Source organism: Petaurus breviceps, unplaced genomic scaffold (genome assembly GCF_028583685.1).
Source record: "Petaurus breviceps papuanus isolate PSGF00001 unplaced genomic scaffold, PetGlider_PUasm1.0 37, whole genome shotgun sequence".
NCBI lineage: Eukaryota > Metazoa > Chordata > Mammalia > Diprotodontia > Petauridae > Petaurus > Petaurus breviceps.
This window is the reverse complement of record NW_027186296.1, coordinates 108,995,110-109,015,449: the sequence shown is the minus strand read 5'-3', so window position 1 is coordinate 109,015,449 and position 20,340 is coordinate 108,995,110. Positions and strand designations below refer to the sequence as shown.

General features: G+C 37.9%; 1 protein-coding gene across 1 annotated transcript in view; it reads right to left on the bottom strand.

Moving 5' to 3' along the window:
- The window catches only part of TBC1D12 (TBC1 domain family member 12), a 140,137-nt gene that overhangs the window by 5,444 nt on the left and 114,353 nt on the right, over positions 1-20,340 (bottom strand). Inside the window, exons 8-12 of the mRNA XM_069099274.1 lie at positions 18,633-18,727; positions 17,741-17,812; positions 11,281-11,409; positions 10,885-10,994; positions 2,945-3,203 (exon numbers count right to left, since the gene is read on the bottom strand). Of these exons, the coding sequence (XP_068955375.1) occupies positions 2,945-3,203; positions 10,885-10,994; positions 11,281-11,409; positions 17,741-17,812; positions 18,633-18,727 (665 nt within the window). The remainder of the gene's footprint in view (positions 1-2,944; positions 3,204-10,884; positions 10,995-11,280; positions 11,410-17,740; positions 17,813-18,632; positions 18,728-20,340) is intronic.

Below are 20,340 nucleotides of genomic sequence, written 5' to 3'. Positions count from 1 at the left end.
AAACTTGAAGAAAGCCAGGAAATACAGAAGGTGGAGATGATAAGGAAAAGTCTGAGGAAATAGCCAGTCAAACCAGTTAAAGTTTGGAGCTGGAGTATTGTGTTCAATAAACAATAAAGAGACCAGTGTCCCTGGATTGCTGAGCATAAAGGTAGAGCTGAGAGTACAGGCTAAGAAGACCAATGAGGTGAGAGCTAGGAGATTATGGAGGGCTTTAAATGCCAAAGAAAAGATTTTATATTTGAACTTGAAAGTAACACTGGAGTAGAATGGATTGGGGAGTAACATAACCAAACCTGTGCTTTAAGAAGATCAATTTGACAGCTGAGTGAAGAATATAGTAGAGTAGGAAGAGATTTGAAGCAGGGGGACCAAAATGCAGGGTACTGTAATAATCCCAGAGTGTAGCGAGGACAACCTATAACATGGTGGGAGCAGTGTCAAAGGAGCAAAGGGGGCATATGTGAGAGATGTTACGGAGGTAGAAATGTTACAACTTGGCAAATGACTGGATATGGGGATAGTGAGAGGGAGGAGTTAAGCACTCTGGGCCCTCTCAAGGAGGGCATCAGCTCCCAGTTCAACGGAACTCCTGGTTTCACAATCTCAAGTCTCCGTGGCCTCTCTCTCAGTTGCCAAGTCTCATCAATCCAACCTCTACAACACTTCTCCAGTCCATGTTATTTCATATCCAGTCACCACACTCATTCGGGCCTTCTTCACCTCTCTTTATCACTACTTTAGCACTTCTATTTGCATTATTAAAAAGTCATAGAAGGCATGCTTATTAAATTGCAAGTGACACAATAATGGGCAAGATAGCTAACGAGGTGTCAGCATAAGGGTTCAGAAAGATTTTGACAGGCTAAAATAATGGGCCAAACCTAATAAAAAATATAAAATAAATCCAAGACAGATAAATACTCAGGCTCAAAAAATTAACTTCAAAATTACAAGATGGAGAAGGTATGGCTTACAGACCAGTATGTCTGAAAAAAAAAAATCCGGCAATTTTAGTGAACTGCAAGTTTAATATGAGTCAGCAATGTGACAGGCAGTCAAAAAAACTGGATGCAATTTTTTTTTGATACATTAAGAGCAGCATAACATACAGAAAAAGGAAGTGATAGTTCTACATAGTCTGTTCTGGTCATAATATATCTAAGAATTATTTTCAGTTCTCCAATTTAGAAAGGATATTGTTAGGCTAGAGATGGTTCAGGGAAGGATCTCAATTTTATGTCATATGAATTTTTATTGACAGAACTGGGGGCATTTAGCTGAGAAAAGACTGGGAGGAGGGACAGTTGTCTAAGCATTTGAAGAGTAGTCATATGGAAAAGGTAATATGCTTATTCTGTTTATCCCTAGAAAACAGAAGTACAAATAACAGGTAGAAATTATAAAGAGGCAAATTTGAAAGAAAAACTCCCTAACAATCAAGGTGATCTAAAAATGAAATAGGCTGCCTCAAGAAGTAGATGAGATGTACAAGCAAAAACTGAATAAGCAATTGCTGAGAATAGTATAGAGGGGGTTTAGACACTAGGTGAATTAGAGGCAGGGGTGGGGAACCTGGGGCCTCAGGGCCCTCTAGGTCCTCAAGTGCAGCTCTTTGACTGAATCCAAACTTCACGAACAAATCCCCTTAATAAAAGGATTTGTTCTGTAAAACCTGGATTCAGCCAAAAAGCCGCACCCAATCATTAGACATTAGACATCTAATGATTAGACATCCAAAGAGCCAGTCAGTCAATAAGCATTTACTAAGTGCCTAATATGTTCCAGGCACTGTGCTAAGCACTGGAAATTTTTTTTAAAAGGACAAAAGACAGTTCCTGTCCTCAAGGAGCTTCCAATCTCGTGGGAGATACAACAAGCAAACAAATGGATACAAACAAGCTTATATACAGGATAAATATGAAATAATCAACAAAGGGAAAGCACTGGAATTAAGAGGGATTGGGAAAGGCTCCCAAGGAAAGGTGGAATTTCAGTCTGGACTTGAAAGAAGCCAGGGAAGCCAGGAGGCAGAGATGAGAAAAGAAAGCTTTCTAGGCATAAAAGAGAACCAGAGAAAATGCCTGGAGATGAGAGACAGAGTGCCCAAGGCCACTTCTGATTTAAATTCTGTGATATTCTTATGACTCATATTGACATGGAGGTGATTCTGGTTTCTCAAAGGTTGCATAATTAGCAGAACAAAGATCTATTAAGTCTTATCAAACCAAAAAGGTCTCAAGCATGAAGCCCAACCAACTATCTTGGTAATACAAGGAACATGTAGTAAATTTGAAAAGCCTCATCACCAGAAGGTTGGTCTCCAGAAGGTGGAAGGAATGGAAGCTCATGAAATAGGGAGCCGTGATATGCACTGGAAGGAACAGACACACAAATGAAATCAGAGATCTTTCAAAGTCCTACATATTTGACAATACTAAAATATATTTTTATTGTTGCATCCCTTCCACTGTTATCTATTACCATTTAATGTTCTGTGTGTATAGTTTCTCTTCCTAAATTGATTATATTTCCTTAAATGGAAGGGATCTTTGTTATCTTCTTTTTCCAGACTCTATGGTATATAGAATAAACAAAGTATTTTTTTAAAAATGCACTTATGGGTGTGTATTTTTATGTTTTATGTGAAATGTCAAAGAAATAACAGGAGTTATTCCCCTGGTAACTACAGAAATGTTGTTACAATTTTTTTTATATTCATAAAATGTTGTAGAAAAAAAAAGTTTTAGGATTGCGAGGGTAAAAATAATGCTTATTTCATTCCACTATATTTACAGAAGACCATAAACTAAGTTATTCTCAAATACATAAAAATTACCAGAAATTTTTCAGCACTGACATTTGAAAAATTTGTAACTCTCATTGGTCTGACATCAAAGGACTGATTTAATTCTTTATTACAGTTGAGAAAAAAAGAATTTACCTGTGTCCATTTTTTGGTGCTATTCTGCATCTGAATAGCTGCTATACAGCTGAAAAGCTTTTCTGATGTGATGTCCTCTGGCAGTTTGGTTAAAAACTGTGCTATATGAATAAAGTCCATCTGCAGAAGTATATCTTCATATAATCGAAGGATTCCTAATCCTGTTCTAAATAAAAATTCTTCTCCATCTCTACAAAAGACGTCCCAAACTCGACAGGCCAGATCAAGTGGAAGTGACTTGCTATATAACGTGAAGATCCTAGATTGGAAGAAAAAAATTAACTTGCTGTTCAATTACAATTTATAAAATCTCTTCAGCGACTTCTATTTCTTTGGCAATCTCCAGCACAACCACAATCAATACAAACTTCTGAGATGTCCTCTTAGTATAGCAATCCAGCCCATAAACATACACCTCATGAATCAAAGATAAATTCTATCTTAATTCTGAAACCATATTCCATGTTCCTTATTACTTTCTTAATGAAAACATTATGTTCTTGAAATAAATTTATAATGAAACAAAATAAAGCTTTTTAATTTATGAATTAGTTTTGTAGATTTAACAATCTACTACCAAAGGAAAAAACCTTAAAAGCATCAATCTAAAAATATGCATATATATAGTAAAAGTTTGTTTAAGACATGTCTGAATAAATAATACATGATACATATCAACCAATGAATAAATGCCCTGATATTATTATATTTGAAGACAATTCCATACACACATATACTCACCCTAAACAAAAGAACCACATCCACACACACACACGCCAATAGTGTATTATGGGTAGTAACAAAAACAAAACCTACTTTAAATGGTAAGAATATTTAATTTTTTAAATTAAATTTTATTTTCAAACAAAGATCATCTCTCTCTTCTTCCCACTTGCTCCCTCATCCCCACACCCATAAAGAATCTGTTAAAAGCATGTATAGTCAAACAGAACAAAATTTCTCATTGGCCATGTCCAAAAAAAATATGTATCAATCTGTGCTCTGAGTCCATCACTTCTCTGGCAGGAGGTGGGCTGTAATAGGAGTCCTCAGGAATTGTGATTGGTCGATGAGTGGATCAGAGTTCCCAAATTTTCTTTTTTTTTTCTTACCATATATTTCGTTCTAATCAGTCAAGACACCTTCTCTCTCTCCCTCCACCTCAATACCCCATAGAGAACATAAGAGAAACAAACCCCATTACACATATGTATAAAAGAACAAGACAATCCCCAATGACTATGCGCTAAGAAGTGTCTCATTCTGCATTCTGGGTTCTTGACCTTTCTATCAGAAGGTAGATGGCATGCTTCCTCATTAGTCCTCTGGAATCCTGTTTGATTATCACACTGAAGAGTTCAGCAAAATAGTATTCCATCACAATCATATGCCTCAATCTGTGGATATTCCCTGAGATTCCCTTTGTCACCTCAAAAAAATGTTTTAAGTATTTTTGTACATCCTTAGAATTTATTTTGCTTAGGACTAATCTCTTTCTTAATCTACCCTCCTCTCTTTTTTCTTCCCACCTATAACCCTGTGGAGTGAAATGTATTTCTATACCCAACTGTGTATCTGTATTCTTCTTTCTTTTGACCAGTTCAGATGAAAGTAAAGTTCAAATGTCAGCCACTTCACCTACCCTTAACTCATTTGTACAGATGTCTACTTGTGCACTCTTATCACATGAAATAATTTTCCCTAACCTTCCTTTGCCTACAGTGTATTCTTCTTTCCCTTATCTTTCCACTCTTTTCTTCAGATTATCAAGACGAACCACTCCCAGGTCTTATCTAATTGAACTCCCTCTATGAACTCAGATGATGATAGGGTTCAGAGGGGACAATATTATCTCCCCATATCTGAATGTAAACAGTTTATCCTAGTCTAGTCCTTTACCATCTTTCATGTTTATCTTTTTATGCTGTTCATCATTCCTATGTTTGTACTTCAAAGTTTCTCCACAGCTCTGGTCTTTTCATTAGAAAGGCTTGAAAGTCCTCTATTTCATTACAAATCTATTATTCTCCCTGCAGCATTATACTCAGTTTTGCTGTTTAAGTTGTTCCTGGATCTAAGGTCATATCGTTTGCCTTCTGGAATATCATATCCCAAGTTTTCTGCTCCTTTTTAGTGGTGGCTGCTACATTTTCTGTGATCTCTGGTATGTGAATTCTTTCTTTCTGGCTGACTACAGTACTTCTTCTTTGACCTGGAAGCTCTGGATTTTGGCTATGATCCTCCAAGGAATTTTTAGTGTGGGATTTCTTTAAGGAGTTGACTGATGGATTCTTTATACTTTTACTTTGACATCTAGCTCTAGGGGATCCAAACAGTTTCTTTTAAGATTCCTTGAACTATGATGTCTAGGCTCTTTTTTAGGCATGGTGTTCAGACAATCCCTTGATTCCTAAATTCTTTCTCTTTGATCTCTTTCAAGGTCAACTGTTACTATAAGATATTTTATATTTTCTTCTATTTTTTAGTTGTTTGACTTTGTTTTAATATTTCTTGTGGCTTCATGGAATCATCTGCATCTATTTGGTCCACTCAAATTTTCAGTGACTTTGTTGCTTGGACAAGGTTTCATATCTCTTGTGCCAAGCTGTTAATTCCCTTTCGAATTCTCTGTTCCACAGCTCTTTTTTCTTTTTCCTCAATCAATCTCATTCCATTTATAAAAACATTTTAAAAAATTCTTGCCTCTCCTCTTCCAAGAATTCTAGTTAAGTTTCTGTCCAAGTGATGTTTTTCTTTAAGGCAATACTTGTGATGTTTTGGAGTCATTCTCTTCTATATTTATGTCTTGAGTCCCTGACAATATAATAGCTCATTATGGTGGGGTTCATTTTATGTTTGCTCATTCTTCCTGAGACTTGATGTTACGGCTAGGTTCTGCTACACTTTAGGGCTAGTCTTATTGCTATTTTCTTAAGAGAATAAAGTGTTCTGTTATTCCAGGATCTTAGAAACAGACTAGGGATCTATAAGCTTTCAGTTTTGCCAAAGTGGTCTGATCTCAGGCAAAATCTGACTGCTGAGCCCCTGGTCTGAGCTTTGCAATTTCCTGACCAGTGTGTGGGAAAGAGTAAACTGCTGCTAGATTCTCCATCTAGCATCTGTTAACTAAGAGGAGAACTGTGGACTCCCTTTTGGCCTTGGATTCCCATCCTGATTATTCTTCTGCAGGCTGGGCTAGACCTTACAAATGAAACCCAGGTTGGCTTCTGCAGTATGAACTATACCACTGCTGCTACTGGCTTCCGAACATCCTCCTTTCTCTATACACTGCCCAGGGCCTCCCTAAGTAGGATGCAGGCACACATCTTCTTTTCCCTCCACCCTGGATCTGGCAAATGTATATACATATATATGAGTTTAAACATACATACACACAGGTTTCTGCAGTTGGAATCACCAGTAGAAATGGATGTATTTGGTGGCTAGGTGGCGCAGTTAATAGAGCACCGGCCCTGGAGTCGGGAGGACCTAAGTTCAAATCCAGCCTCAGACACTTAACACAAAAACTAGCCATGTGACCTTGGGCAAGTCACTTAACCCCAATTGCCCTCCAAAAAAAAAAAAAGGAAAGAAAATCAATTTTTAGGGGCGGCCAGGTGGCTCAGTGAGTAAGAGTAACAGCTCCAGTGTCGGGATGACCTGGGGATCAAATCTGGGCTCAGATACTTAGCACCACACCCAGAAATAACTGGCCATGTAACCTTGACCAAGTTACTTAACCCTGATTGCTTAAAAAAAAAATAGAAATGGATGTATTTGCAGTACTTATTTTTTCCATGGTCACATATACTTGGGCACAGTCTTTTTCCTCAAGTGATCAAATGAAAAGCTATCACAAGTATGTAGAAACTAGTGCTATTCTTTAATTTTAATTTTAAAACACATTAGAATTTTTATTTTTTTAGGTTTACCAATCCCTTCAATTTTTTTTAAAAACAATTCTGGATGGAGAGTCTTCAGCAACTATACTTGACCACAAGTATTTGAAATTCTACTTAATTTTTGCTTTAGACTGAGAAAAACAAAAGGCATCAATATCCAGTGCTGAATGATGAGCATTAAATGTCCCAAGTAGTCCTATGTGACCCTACAAAGGAACTGGTGTTCTAAAGAATCCCATGTTCTGTCTATCAAAGACAGACAAAGATGATGTCAGGACAGAGAGGCTACCAGAGGGACCTAAACAACTCTTAAGCTCTGCTGATTCTGGCTTTTGGTGCTCCAGTTACTTGGCCAGAAGCACATCTAGCTGCTCAGGCATCTAGTTATTTATCCTGTCACAGGTTAGACTACAAACATCAAATTCCTTCAACTTCTATTTTCAGGATTACCGCCATCACCAACCCAACAGAATATCGCTAAACTCTTAGATTTTGCCTCCTGGATGTATAATGGCTTCTAAAGTCTCTTGTATATGGAGACTTTAAACTGTGCATAACTCACTGCAACAGGAGTTATTCAAGATCTAAGATCCATGAGTATGGGATAAGTATCAGATTTTCCTTGAGTCAGTCAGTCAATAAATACTTATTAAGGGATGGCTAGGTAGTGCAGTGAATAGAGCACCAGTCCTGGAGTCAGAAGGACCTGAGTTCAAATCTGGCCTCAGACACTTAACACTTACTAGTCGTGTAACCGGGCAAGTCACTTAACTCCAATTGCTCTGCTTTTCCCCCTCTAAAAAGACAAAACAAATAAATAAACACTTATTAAGCACCTACTTACCTAGTAAGTTTCAAGTACTGTGCTGAGTGCTAGAGATACAAAGGAAAAGGCAAAATATAGTTCCTACCCTCAAGGAAGCTAGGTGGCACAGTGGACAGAATCAGGAAGACCGGTGTTCAAAACCAGCCCCAGATGTTTACTTAGCTGAGTGATCCTGGGCAAGTCACTTAACCCTGCTTCCCTCATTTTCCACATCTGTAAAATGAGCTGGAGAGGAAATGACAAAACCACTCCAATATCTTTACCCAGTCATGAAGAGCTGGACACAACAAATCAACTGAACAACAACAAAAACAACCTTCTTCAAGGAGCTTACAAACCTGGGGGGAGGGGAGGGAGAAGAGGAAGCAGGAACGGGCCAATTATTACCCAGAGAAAGACTATGATGGAGAAGTTCAAAGGACTGGGATATCTGATGGACATCTGAGATTTTTTTGATATCTGTGCTAGAAAACTAGAGGAAATTCCTTAGAATATTGGATAGACCCTTTCCAAAAATTTACAAAACACAGACAGGAGTCATTTAAGGTACAAAGAGTATGAGAAATTAATGAGATCACAGTTCTTGTGTGAAGTATAAATTTCCTTAGTAAATAGTTAATCTGTGTCAATATTTATTCTTATTCATTTCCTATTGTAGGTTGCCTCAATTGTAGACTATATATTTTAATTTTAGTTCTTTCATCTAATTTGGCAATGATTTTAATGTTTCCTCTGAGAAGTTGATGCCTCAACCCTACAGCTGATTGTCAAGTAATTCTGAACTATGGTGGATGGCAATATACAGAGAGAACAGGACAGACTTGAAAGCTGTTACTGAAGGAAAATCAAGTAGACTTGGCAACTGATCAGAAGTTGAAAGAAGGGGTGGCTAGGTGGCACAGTGAGTAAAGCGCCAGCCTGGAGTCAGGAGGACCCCAGTTCGGTTCCGGCCTCAGACTCTTAACACCCACACACACAAAAAAATACTAGCCATATAACCTTGAGCAAGTTACTTAAACCCAATTGCCCTCCAAAAGACAAAAAAAAAAAGAAGTTGAAAGAAAAGAAGATGGATATTGAAAGCCTGTGTGAATGGAAAGTTCATAAGATAAAAGCTAGCAATAGAAGGGACCTTAGCTGCCATTTGATCCAACTCTTTCATTTCCAGACAAGAGACCTTATGTGACTTTCTGAGGACATACAGACGGTAAATAAAAGAGGTGGTATTATTCAAACCCAGGTCCTCTGACTCCCAATCCGGTTCTCTTTTCTCTGTGCCACACCTCCCAAATTGGTGCCTTAAAAAGAAATGGTTAAGATTGAAAGAAGGGCAAGATGAGTTCAGTGTGAGACATGCTGAGTGTTGGGTGCCAGGCACAAATCTCAGAAAGGATTTTGAAATGAATACATTTTTCATAAGCAACACACTGTCTCTGCTTTACAGATAGTAACTTACTATTCAAAATAATGCTTATTCTACCTCTGGCCGCTTCCAGGATAACAGTCATCTTCATGCCATGACTCCTTGCTCTACCCTCTACCTCTGGAGCTCAGGATTCAAAGGTACTAATAATGGCCCCTTAACTGACAAATCTAAAAACGGCTTTTTTTTCAAGCTTCATCTTTCTTGACCATTCTGCAGCCTTTGACCCACTTCTCCTTAATCACTCCTGCTCTCTACTAGCTATCCTCCTATTTTAGGACTTCTTCTCAGTCTGCTTTGCTGGATCTTATCAGGTTACGCCCATTAACTGTGGGTCTCCCCCAGGACTCTGTCCTGGGCCCTCTTCTTTTCTCCCTCTAGATTATTTCACTTAGTGATCTCATCAGTTCCCATGGATTCAATTATCATCTCTGTACAAATGATCCTCAGATCTTTCTGTCAAGCCCTACCCTCTTCTCATTACTCCAGTTTTGAATTTCCAACTGCCTTTTGGATATCTCCAACTAGAGAGATGTCCCACAGACATCCTAAACTTGGCAAGCCCAAACCTGAATTCATTCTCTTTTCCCAACACCCCCTTCCCCACCCCTTACAAACCTATTACTGTAGAGAACACCACCATCCTCCCAGTCACCTAGGCTGACAACCCAAATGTCATTCTCAATTCTTTACTCTTACTCCCCATATTCAATCTGTTGCCAAGATCTATCAATTCTATTTTCTGGTAAATGTCCCCTTCTTATGCCTGACACTGCTACCTCCCTGATGCAAGTCCTCATCACCTCACTCTTGGTCTCTTCCCTGTAGGATAATTACTTTAATATATTGCCCAGAAACAACCCTCTAGGACTGTAGATTGGAAACTTACATTTTCATTTCTACCCTGACATACCATTCAACAACCACCTGCTCCTTGGTTACACTCTAGCCATGCTGCTCCCTGGTTGACTGCTGCTGCTGCTACTACTGTTCCAAGTATATTTTTATTTAAAAGTGAATTAGCAGATTAAAAAAAAAAAAGGGTAGATTAAAGATGGATTAGAATGCAGATAAGGTTTCCTCTTTGATTCAATCAGAAAAATTGAAAGAACATTAAACCGTGGGCATTAATATAGTCATTTTACTTTGTCCAAAATCAGTACATGTGGATTCCTCTATATCAAGGTGTAAAGTTAACAGGATAGGAAGATCTTCCCTGCCCATTAGTAGGCCTATGTGACCTGCTTTGAGCTTTGGCCCAGCTCATAGCTGTGATAGAGCCTGAGTGACATGGAGCCCAGAGTGGGAGGAATTTGCTCAACAGACAGAGAGTGAAACTGAAACAGAGCAGGAGAGGCAGATCAGAGAGCAGAGGGAGGAATTTGCTTAGGGCAACTTGTTTGTGGGGAGGCCTAACAAAAAGAATGCTTTAGATGCCAGTGCTCCCTGGATTGGTGATGAGTACTTTGCTAAATCTTATTTCCTGATACCCTAATAGTGATGTTCTAAATAAGTATTTTGGTATTGCCTTTGAGGAAGAGAGTTTTTTAAATTTTGTAAATTTATTTTGTAAATCTACCCTGGAAATACAGATGCATATTCATAGCAATTGCTATGCATATTGCATTGTCATTACACAAGGCATCTCCAAGAATCTAACTCCTTCAGAAGAATAGTCTGTATGTTAACACAAAATACAATTCTGCAAGACTCATCCTTCTTCCACAGGATACTATTTAAAATTACATATTTTAAATCTGGTTATAATGAACCATGCTCGATTACTTACCAGTCTATCAAGTATATGTCAGGAGTAAGACTGTAAGACTTGAAGTGAAGAAATAGTTTGGAAAGATTTTCTTCAAAGAATACTTCAAATGTTGCAAAATATTTCAACATCTGCAAATAAAAATATTACCACTAATATAACTTGAAAACCAAAGGAAATTCTGATAATTATAGGAATAAATTCCTTATCATTGAGGTTTACCTAAAGAAAATATAGCTTCGTTACCACTCATTCCAACCTTCCTTCCAATCATGCATATTGCTTATTTAACATTTAGCTCACAGAATAATTATTCTAGCCTTCCTATACTTACTTTTCACTGTAAAAAGAATTTAACTTTTAGGACATATTCAGAGTCAAAATGAAAATTGTTATATCTCTATTAAATGTCCTTACCATGCTATGATCTACGCGGAAAAAGGCCAGCTGGCATGGCTTATTCAAGAGATTTGCAAAGGCAATGAAAGCATCTGCCTCTTCCAAGTTGAGAATGAGCACTGCAGCAATGAAGGACATCCCTTGGACCTTCAACAAGAAAAGGAGTCAATAAATTTTGTATAGGATAATAATCAGAGTTAAGTTTAATTACAAAGCAGTTCTGTGATTAAACAAGAGATTTTCCTCCAGCAAAGGCAAACAGTGACAGAGTTCATTATAATCTTATCTCTAATGCTAATGGCATGCTTAAAAAATGTTAAATTTTACCTGTTACAAAGTATTTTACAATGTGAGGCAGTAATCCAATCAGATATTTGTCCACTACAACTTTTTTAACTTTCTTCCTTTCAAATTACCAACTACAATCCTACTACTGAATCATGTCCCCTATCCAGCCAGAACAAAGCTCAATTCTCCCCTCACTACCCTCTCCGCTGAGGATGAAGAGAACCTCATCTGAGTTCTAATCCATCTTTAATCTGTTATTTTACTAAAAAATAAAATAAGACATTTTCTGAGAGCTCCCTTTTCTCCCATTCTCTATATTTCAAAACACCGTGACATCATCACTTATTTTCTCCTTTGCTCCAGTTTCTGATACTTAATTCTCCTCCCTAAACTCCTTGGCATGCACTATTCCTATCCACAATTATCTTCTCAGCTCCCTCCCATATTCAGTATCTCCCTTTCTACAGACCCCTTCCCTGAAGTTTACAAATATCCTCAGGTCTTAATCCCTTCAAACTGAAGTTCTAACTCCTCCCTTTCAAACTCAAAGAAAAAGCTGTTTATGCCCACTGCTTCCACTTCTCAAACTTTTGTAATCTGACTTTCTATTTCATTACTCAATTGAAACTTTTCTCTTCAGAGCCTTTCTCAATTCTTATCCTTCCTGTATCTTTTAAGGAAAAAAACCTTTGACACAATGGACCATCCTTTCCCACTTATCCTCAATTGAGTTTTCTGGGCATTGCTTTCTCTTCACTTTCCAACTATTCATCTTGACCACTCCTTCTGTATTTCCTTTGCTGGCTAATCATTCAGACCATACTCCCTAACTGTGTTCCTCAAGGTTCTGTCCTGGGGTCTCTTCTCTCTACATTCTCTCAGTGAATCATCTCCCATGGGGTTAACTATTACCTCTACATAGATAACTCTCAAATCTACAGATCTAGCCCTTGGTTGGTTGGCTGGTTGTTGTCCTTTGTTCTCAAAGAGGACCAAAATTATATCACTGTGCTAGAGTCAAGTTTCAATGCGTCCCACTGTGACTGATCACAGAGGAATACAAACTCAGAATGCTCTAGCACAGGTCAGGCACAAACAGTCTGTGTGAACATTTGAGGTGGATACTCTAAATCTGCGCTTCCTGCGTTTCCTTTGAGTTGTTTTAATTATGCTTTTCTCAAAGAGCAAAGCACCTTCTCTGATGTGGGCATGCCATGCTGAGTAGTCCTGTGCCAGTGTCTCCCATGTCACATGATCAGTTACAAAGTTCTTGAGAGAGACCTTGAGAGCAGCTAGGCAGCACAATAGATAGGGTAATGGGCTTAGAATCAGGTAGACTCATGTTCAAATATAACCTATAGCAGTGTGATTCTGGGCACGTCATATAACCCTATTTGCCTCAATTCCTCATCTATAAAAATGAACTAGAGAAGGAAATGGCAAATCACTCCAGATCTAGTCCTTAGTACCTCTCTTGAGCTCCAGCCACTCATCTCTACCTGCCTATTAGATGTTTCATATTGTTTGTTCTGTATATATTTCAAACTCATGTCCAAAAGAATTCATCTTTCAAAACTCATCCTTCTATTCACACAGGTTTGCAATCTTAAAATCAACTCCTCCCTTCCAGTCAGTCACCAAATCTTGTCAAATGTATCCCTTCACCATCTCTTCCATCAATCTCCTCTCCATCTACTTGGCCACCTCCCTAATTCCTTCAAATTCTCATCAGGCCCTGGATTATTGTAAAAGCCTTGTTAATTGCTCTCCTTGACTCAAATCTCTCCCCCTTCCAAACTATCCTCTACATGGCTACCAGACTAATTTTTTTCCTAAAGGACAGATATTACCATGCATACTACTGCTCACCAGTGCCCATGCTGAAAAAACTCCAATGCCTATTACCTCTAGACTCAAATGCAGACTCTTTTCAACAGACATTTAAAGTTCTTCCTAATCTGGTTCCAACCTATCTTTCTCACCTTATTTATACACTGTTTCTCCACTATCACTTCTACTTGACTTGTCTCTGTGTATTTAGAAGGAAATCTCTTCATGATCTCTCTGTTGTTCTTGTTATCCTTGATTGCTATATTTATTTATCCTTATATTTCTGTTGTCTGGAGTGTCTGAGAAGCAATTTAACCACTATGTGTCTTAAGAGTTTGCAGCCCAGGGCTTTTTTTTTTCTTTTTGGTCTTTTAGAGGGCAATTGGGGTTAAGTAACTAGCCCAAGGTTACAAGGCTAGTTTTTTGTGTGTGGGTGTTAAGTGTCTGAGGCCAATCCTTCTGACTCCAAGCTGGCTTTACTCATAGAACCACCTAGCCACCCCCAGGGCTTTTTTTCTGGAAGCAATCTGTGGATTCTTTCAAATGACACTTTTGTTTTCTATGCTCAGAAGTTCTGGGTAGTTCTCTTGTATTATGGTGTTCAGATTCTTTGACTTGTGTTTTTCTATAAGTTCTATATTTCCTAAGTTGTATCCATACATCCTGTCTTTGAGATCAAAATGTTCTGCATTTATGGAAATCATGCTTTCTTTTAATGTTATTGCTTTTTGCTTCTTTTCCTCCAGATCATCTTTTACTTCTATTGGCACTCCCAATAAAGTTATTTTCTCTTGGTTTTTTTTTTTTATGAGATTTGCCACCATGCATTCAAGTTTTTCTCTTCTGCCAATCTTTTCTGCTGTGCAGACCATAAATGCTGCTTTCTCTATTCTTCTCATTTAGAGGGACCTCGGTAGCACAGTGGCTAGAACACCAGGACTGGAATCACAAAGTCCTGAGTTCAAATCCAGTCTGAGAAACTTACTAGCTAAGGGACCCTAGGCAAGTGAACCACTTAACTTCTGACTGTCTCAGTTTCCTAATCTGTAAAATAGGGATATAATAGCAGTTACCTCTAAAGTTTGGTGTGAGGATCAAATGAGATAATAATTGCAAAATGTGCACTTAACACAGTGGCTAGCACAAAATAAGCACTATAGAAATGTCAACTATTACAATTATTATTACTATTTAAATAATGGGGCTGGACCTCAAAGCAGTCTCAGACTCCTCCCATAGTTCATCAGCACCAAGTGACTGGTAGGGAGATGACAGCCCCAGCTGTATGCAGGACTCTTCCTCTCAGGCTTAATGGGGTGTCACACAGTCCCACACACACATCCATTCATCACGGGGAATGTGTATGTGGGAAAGGGACAGGTGAGGGGACAGAGGTGGGAGTGTGATATGGATATGTAGAGAATATGTAGATTTCTTTTGCATACCTGTGGGATGGACCCTGATGGGAGATGGGGAGGGGTGATTGAAAGGGCACATGGGGTTGGGGATTACTGGCCTTCTCTGTTGTTGTTTTACCTGAGTTCTTGGTGTTCTAGACTGTAGAGATAGCTGTAATTGCTTTATTTGTTACACATAATTCCAAATCTGGAGAGGCATGAGAGAAGGTGAAGATTGCAGAAAATGTCTTGGTCTCACATGACCCATAAATAGTCTTCCTCCTCTTCACATTCTCTTCAATGCAGCCAAACTCACAATTTTACTGTTGCTCCCAAACAACACTCCACCTCCATGCTTTTGAACAGGCTAAATGGAACATACTCCCTCCTCCCTTCCACCACTCAGGTTCCCACTTCAAGTGCCACACTCTACATGAAGCTTCCTCCTAAAATCAGCCTGCATTTATTTTGTAAAAGTTTCACACATATTTATGTGGCTATATAGGAGAGGTGATATGGAATTGTGGGTAGAGAGCCGGCCTTGAAGAGCCCAAGCCCCACCTCTAACATACCCAGGCTGCTGGCTATGTACCTCTGGGCACATATCACTCAATTTCTCAGTGCTCTGAGCATCTTTCTAAGACTCTTAGTTACGGAAAGGGGGCTAATGTACATTGGTATAAGGAGTTTCCTCAGGGGGGAGTTCCCTAAACTTCCAATGAAACTCTAGGTCCAGTCCATAGCCGTAACGCCACCCTTACATGTAAACATGTTTTCTTCCCCCATAGAATTTAAACTCCTTTCATTCCTGTCTAAGAATTCCCAGTGTTTACTATAAGACATACAGTAAGTACTTAACAAAAGCACTCTGATTCACTGATGTCTCATTGGCATTTACACACAATCAGGAAAATAATAGGAAGGCCCCAACATGTAAATGAAGATTGCCCTGGATGAGGGGGTATACATGGATTCTGAGGTGAACTATTAGATGAGTATCCATGGCAATGAGATCACAGAGCCATGAAGATATAGCAATAAAAGTCCAGTGTTAAAGAGGTGAGAGTCCTGCTAGTCTTTGTTCTGGACACATCATATCTGGAGTACTGTGTTCAGTTCTTGGTGCTTTATTTTGGAAACAGCAAGGACAGGCTAGAGTGCATCCACAGGAGGGTGACAACCCAGGTCTACACAAGGCCTGATGACCAACCAACAAATAAGCATTTATTAAATGCTTACAGCATGTGCCAAGCACTGTGCTAAGCACTCAAAATAAAAAAAAAATGAAACAGCCCTGCCCTCAAGGAGCCTACATTTTAAACATGAGACATGTTTACAGAAAGTAGAAAGAAGGTAATTTTGTGGGGGAGTAGGAGGTGCTAGAAGCTGGAAGGGGGATAAGGTTAAAAGAAAAGTGTCATGTAGAAAGTGGCAAATGAGCTAAACTTAGAAGAAAATAAGGAATTCTAAGAAAGAAGGAAGAAAAAGAAACACATTCCAGGGATAGAAGACCAACTTATAATGTCATGTGTGACGAAATGTAAGGCCAGTTTGACTGGACTATAGAATCATGAATGGAAGTAATGTAAGAGTCTGGAAAAGTAGGCTACTTTAAATGCCACATACAGCAAATATAAACCAAAGTTTATATTTGATCCTAGAAGTAACAGTCATTTGAGTTTACTGAGTGGGGGAGAGTAATGGCCCTGGCTCTATTAGTAATTTGCCATAAGCATTGACTTAAGATCTTTTTTCATCATTTTCATCTTTTAGCTTTTCATGCCTGAGCCACTTTTTTCATGTCTAAATTGAGTAGGTGGGACAATCTCTGAAACCCCTTCAAAATCTGTGAACTTTTTCAAGTTACCAACAATAATTTTAGAAGGGATATGCTGTCAAATATATGACTGCAACAATACTGGTAAATGTAAAGCAATGTGTTGAAAATTATGTGGGATGACAGAACCACACATGTATAGGACCCACAAATGTAAAGGCTGCAGTAAATGCATTAGTACATAACAGTGACCTGTTTGGGGTTCAGAAGACTGCCCAGTGGTCCAGGCCACAAAAGAGACAATACTTTATAGCTATCCTTTTAAAGAAAGCAGATGAAGCCAGCAATAAGAAAGGCAGCATAGTATAGTGCAGTGGTTCTCAAAGTATTACCCCCTTGGAATCCCCAAGACCCTTTATGGCCATCTACAAGATCAAATCTATTTTCATAATAATAATATTTTATTTTTTAATATAGGAAATATCAATAGTTATACCTCACATAAACAAAAACTCTTCAGGGCCTCAAAAATATTTAAGAGTATAAAGGAGTCCTGTGATCAAAAAGTTTTTTAAAAATTCTGGTATAATGGATAAAGAGACAGTCTTGGAGCTAAGAAATCTGAGTTCAAGTCCTGTCCTGACACATCCTAGCTATGTGACAACAGACAAGTCATTTAACCTCAGTGCTCTAGTTAATTTTCTAAGACAGTAAGAGGTAGGTAAGGTTCCTTCATATCTGTATTGGGAGAGAAATCTCCTATACTAATGAATTCACAGGTCCAGGTCCTAACTTTATTCCATGTTCACTGATTTAATAATGCATTACAAGAAAAATCCGTGCAACATATTACACTGAGTCTTCAAGGGAGATAAAAAATGACTATGATTTGTTCCTTCAAAACATAACTTTCCCCTCTCCACCTCACCACCACACACACCCACTCCACAACTCCACAACAGACTCTCTGACAAGTACCCAATGGGCCACTTTATGCTACTGATACAGCAAAATTGCGGGTGGTTTTTACATCCTAGTATGCTAAAGAGTATCTCTGACACATCAAGTGTTATGCTTAGGACTTATGACCAAAATCTAATATGCATATATGCAAATCACCCAAAGATTAATGTTTCATTGTGTAACAGAACTAATATTCTAAAACAGGATTAAGGAAAATACTTACATAACCAACATCAGGCCTGTAACACGTATATGCTCCTAAGATACTATGTAAGACATCATGATAAGGACCACCCTTAATGGGAGGGAAAAACAAAGTTATTTTTTGAAACTGCATGTTAGTATTCAGATCCTATATTTTTAATCTTCAAATTCTAAGATGCCACATTTTAATATAGCTCCTTCAAAAAGTTTTTCCATTTATTCAATATCAATACTGTTCAAAGTGAATTAGGTACTTTCTACAGTTATTAACAAAATAATTCTATGTAGAAAATAAATAGGTAGCTAAACCAAATGCATTCATAATTTAAACAACTTAGATGATGTAAGTAAAAATGTTTTAATTTTTTCATGACTTAATAGATCAAAATATGCTGTGCTCAAATTAGTTTATTTTAGATGCAATGAATTCAGCAGAAAAAAATAAGTGAACTACAAAATTGTATTAAATAATGCTAAAGAACATTAGAAATCTCAGTAGTGCGAACTTTGGACTTGAGCATGAAAAATGCTCAAGAAATATTTAAAAAATTTTTGAGATAAGTTTCTTAATATTTTTCCTACTAATAACAGAGAAAAGGTTCAGTAAGAACTGAAAAATATCAACAAAATAAAATGTTTAATAAAAATGACAAATCATTTAAAATCTACTCAAGAAATCTATACTTTTACTTTTAGTATTTGGCACAGGGTAGGTGCATAATGAATACTTGCTGATAAGCATCATTAATTGGTATGTACTTTTGAGCAGCTCTATGAAATATATTTCAGCTTCCTCATTAAATTTTTTCTATTTTTTTTAATTTAGCCTTTTTACAAATTGAGTAGATAGTTTGCTCTCTTGGTTATTACAAAAGAAGAGTATTTTTTATGAGCTGGGTGAAAGGCCTCACCTTCTGAAAGATGTAGAGAGAAGGGAATGTGCGGGATATGTCCAGCTTAATTAATTCCAGACTAGCTTCCCGGTCAGCAACAGATACACCTACATCTGCCAAGTAAATAAAATAAAATAATTACTTGGCTTCCATAGTGCCTTATCTTATGTACAAGGAATGAATATTGTGTTTAATTTAATAAAAATCAAATCTTAAACCAAAATAACTTAAGGCTGAATTATCAAGAACCTGGAAAAATCACCCCCTCCCTTCTTAAGTGTTTCTGGTCTCTCATTCAGAGAATTATATGGTACAATGCCTAATTATTCCCTTCCAGGAAATGAAAAGAACACTTTCTCAAAAGTCAATATTCCCCCAAAGTAGATTCATAACTTTTTCTTAATATGAAAGAGAATGGAGGCTTTGACCAATTACTTTTTTAAACTGAAAATCATTTGTTCTGCTAAATAAATTAGCCACACAGATCGGAAAGTCTATTATTTGCAGTTAATACTAAAAAGTTGCCTAAATAAGAAACAAGGAAGTTCTTGAGAGTCCTGACTGCTATTATGGGACCTTAGACCATCCAGCCCAATTCTCTCACATTACAAATGAGGAAGCTGAGAACCACAGAGTCCAAGGCATACAGGAAGTTAAGTAGCAAAGCAGGGATTGGAATTAAGGTCTCCTGACCTCTAATCTAATACTATTGTTCTTTACCTTTTTGAAAACTAAGGATCCCTATTTTGCCCAATATGAAAGTACAGAGGCCACTCCTAGGCTTAATCCCATCCTGATCATCAAGATAGCTTTGGCCTGCTCCTCTTTGTTCATCCACAAAGACCCCTTCCTTAGGTGGTCCCACTACTGGGGATTCAATAAATTAGTGCCAAATTTAGCTCAGACACCTGACTGACTTAGCTCACTGTAGCTCAGAACACCCAGGCCTCAGTCTCCCCAGCAGCAGGGAATACAGCTATGTACTAACACATCTGTCATTAGTGCTCCTTTCATTGTGTTGCATTCCATCTCCTTTGAACTACAACATAACATCAAGTAGATTGTTATTTACTACAAATAATGAAATTGTTCTGCTCCCAGGTAACAGAGGTAGCTGCAGACAGTGGACAGAGAACCAGCCTCAAAGTGAGGAAGGCCCCCTTGAATCAAATCCACCTTCTACACATACTAGCTTGGAAGACCCTAAGAGAGTGAGGACCTTTCAAAGCTGCAAGCTACTCTTTAAGACTATAAACTGAAGAGGAGATGCTGACTGGCATGGGAGTTCCATATCCAAAGAACTAAATCTCATCAGTGTTGGCTTTTCTTTATTGCCCTCATCACTTTTACTATTTTAAATTTAGGGCTATTTCACTATAAAGATGAATGTCTGTCATGTTCCTCTCAGATCAAAAGTTACTCAGAACATTGCAAGAAATATCAGAAATCATATTATTTTATTAAACCTGCCAATGGAATACAGCAAAAGTATTAGAGGCAACAAGATGGCAGGCACAAGATCTGGACTCAAGAAAATCCAACCCTGGGCAAGTCACTTGATCTCTGTCTGCCTCAGTTGTCTCTCATCCGTAAAATGGGGAAAATAACAGCAGAGTTGCTATGATAAAATGATATAATAATTGCAAAGAGCTTTGCAAATGCTGAAGTGCAACGTAAATGCTAGCTATTACTGTCATTATTATTACTTCAGAGACCTGTAATTATG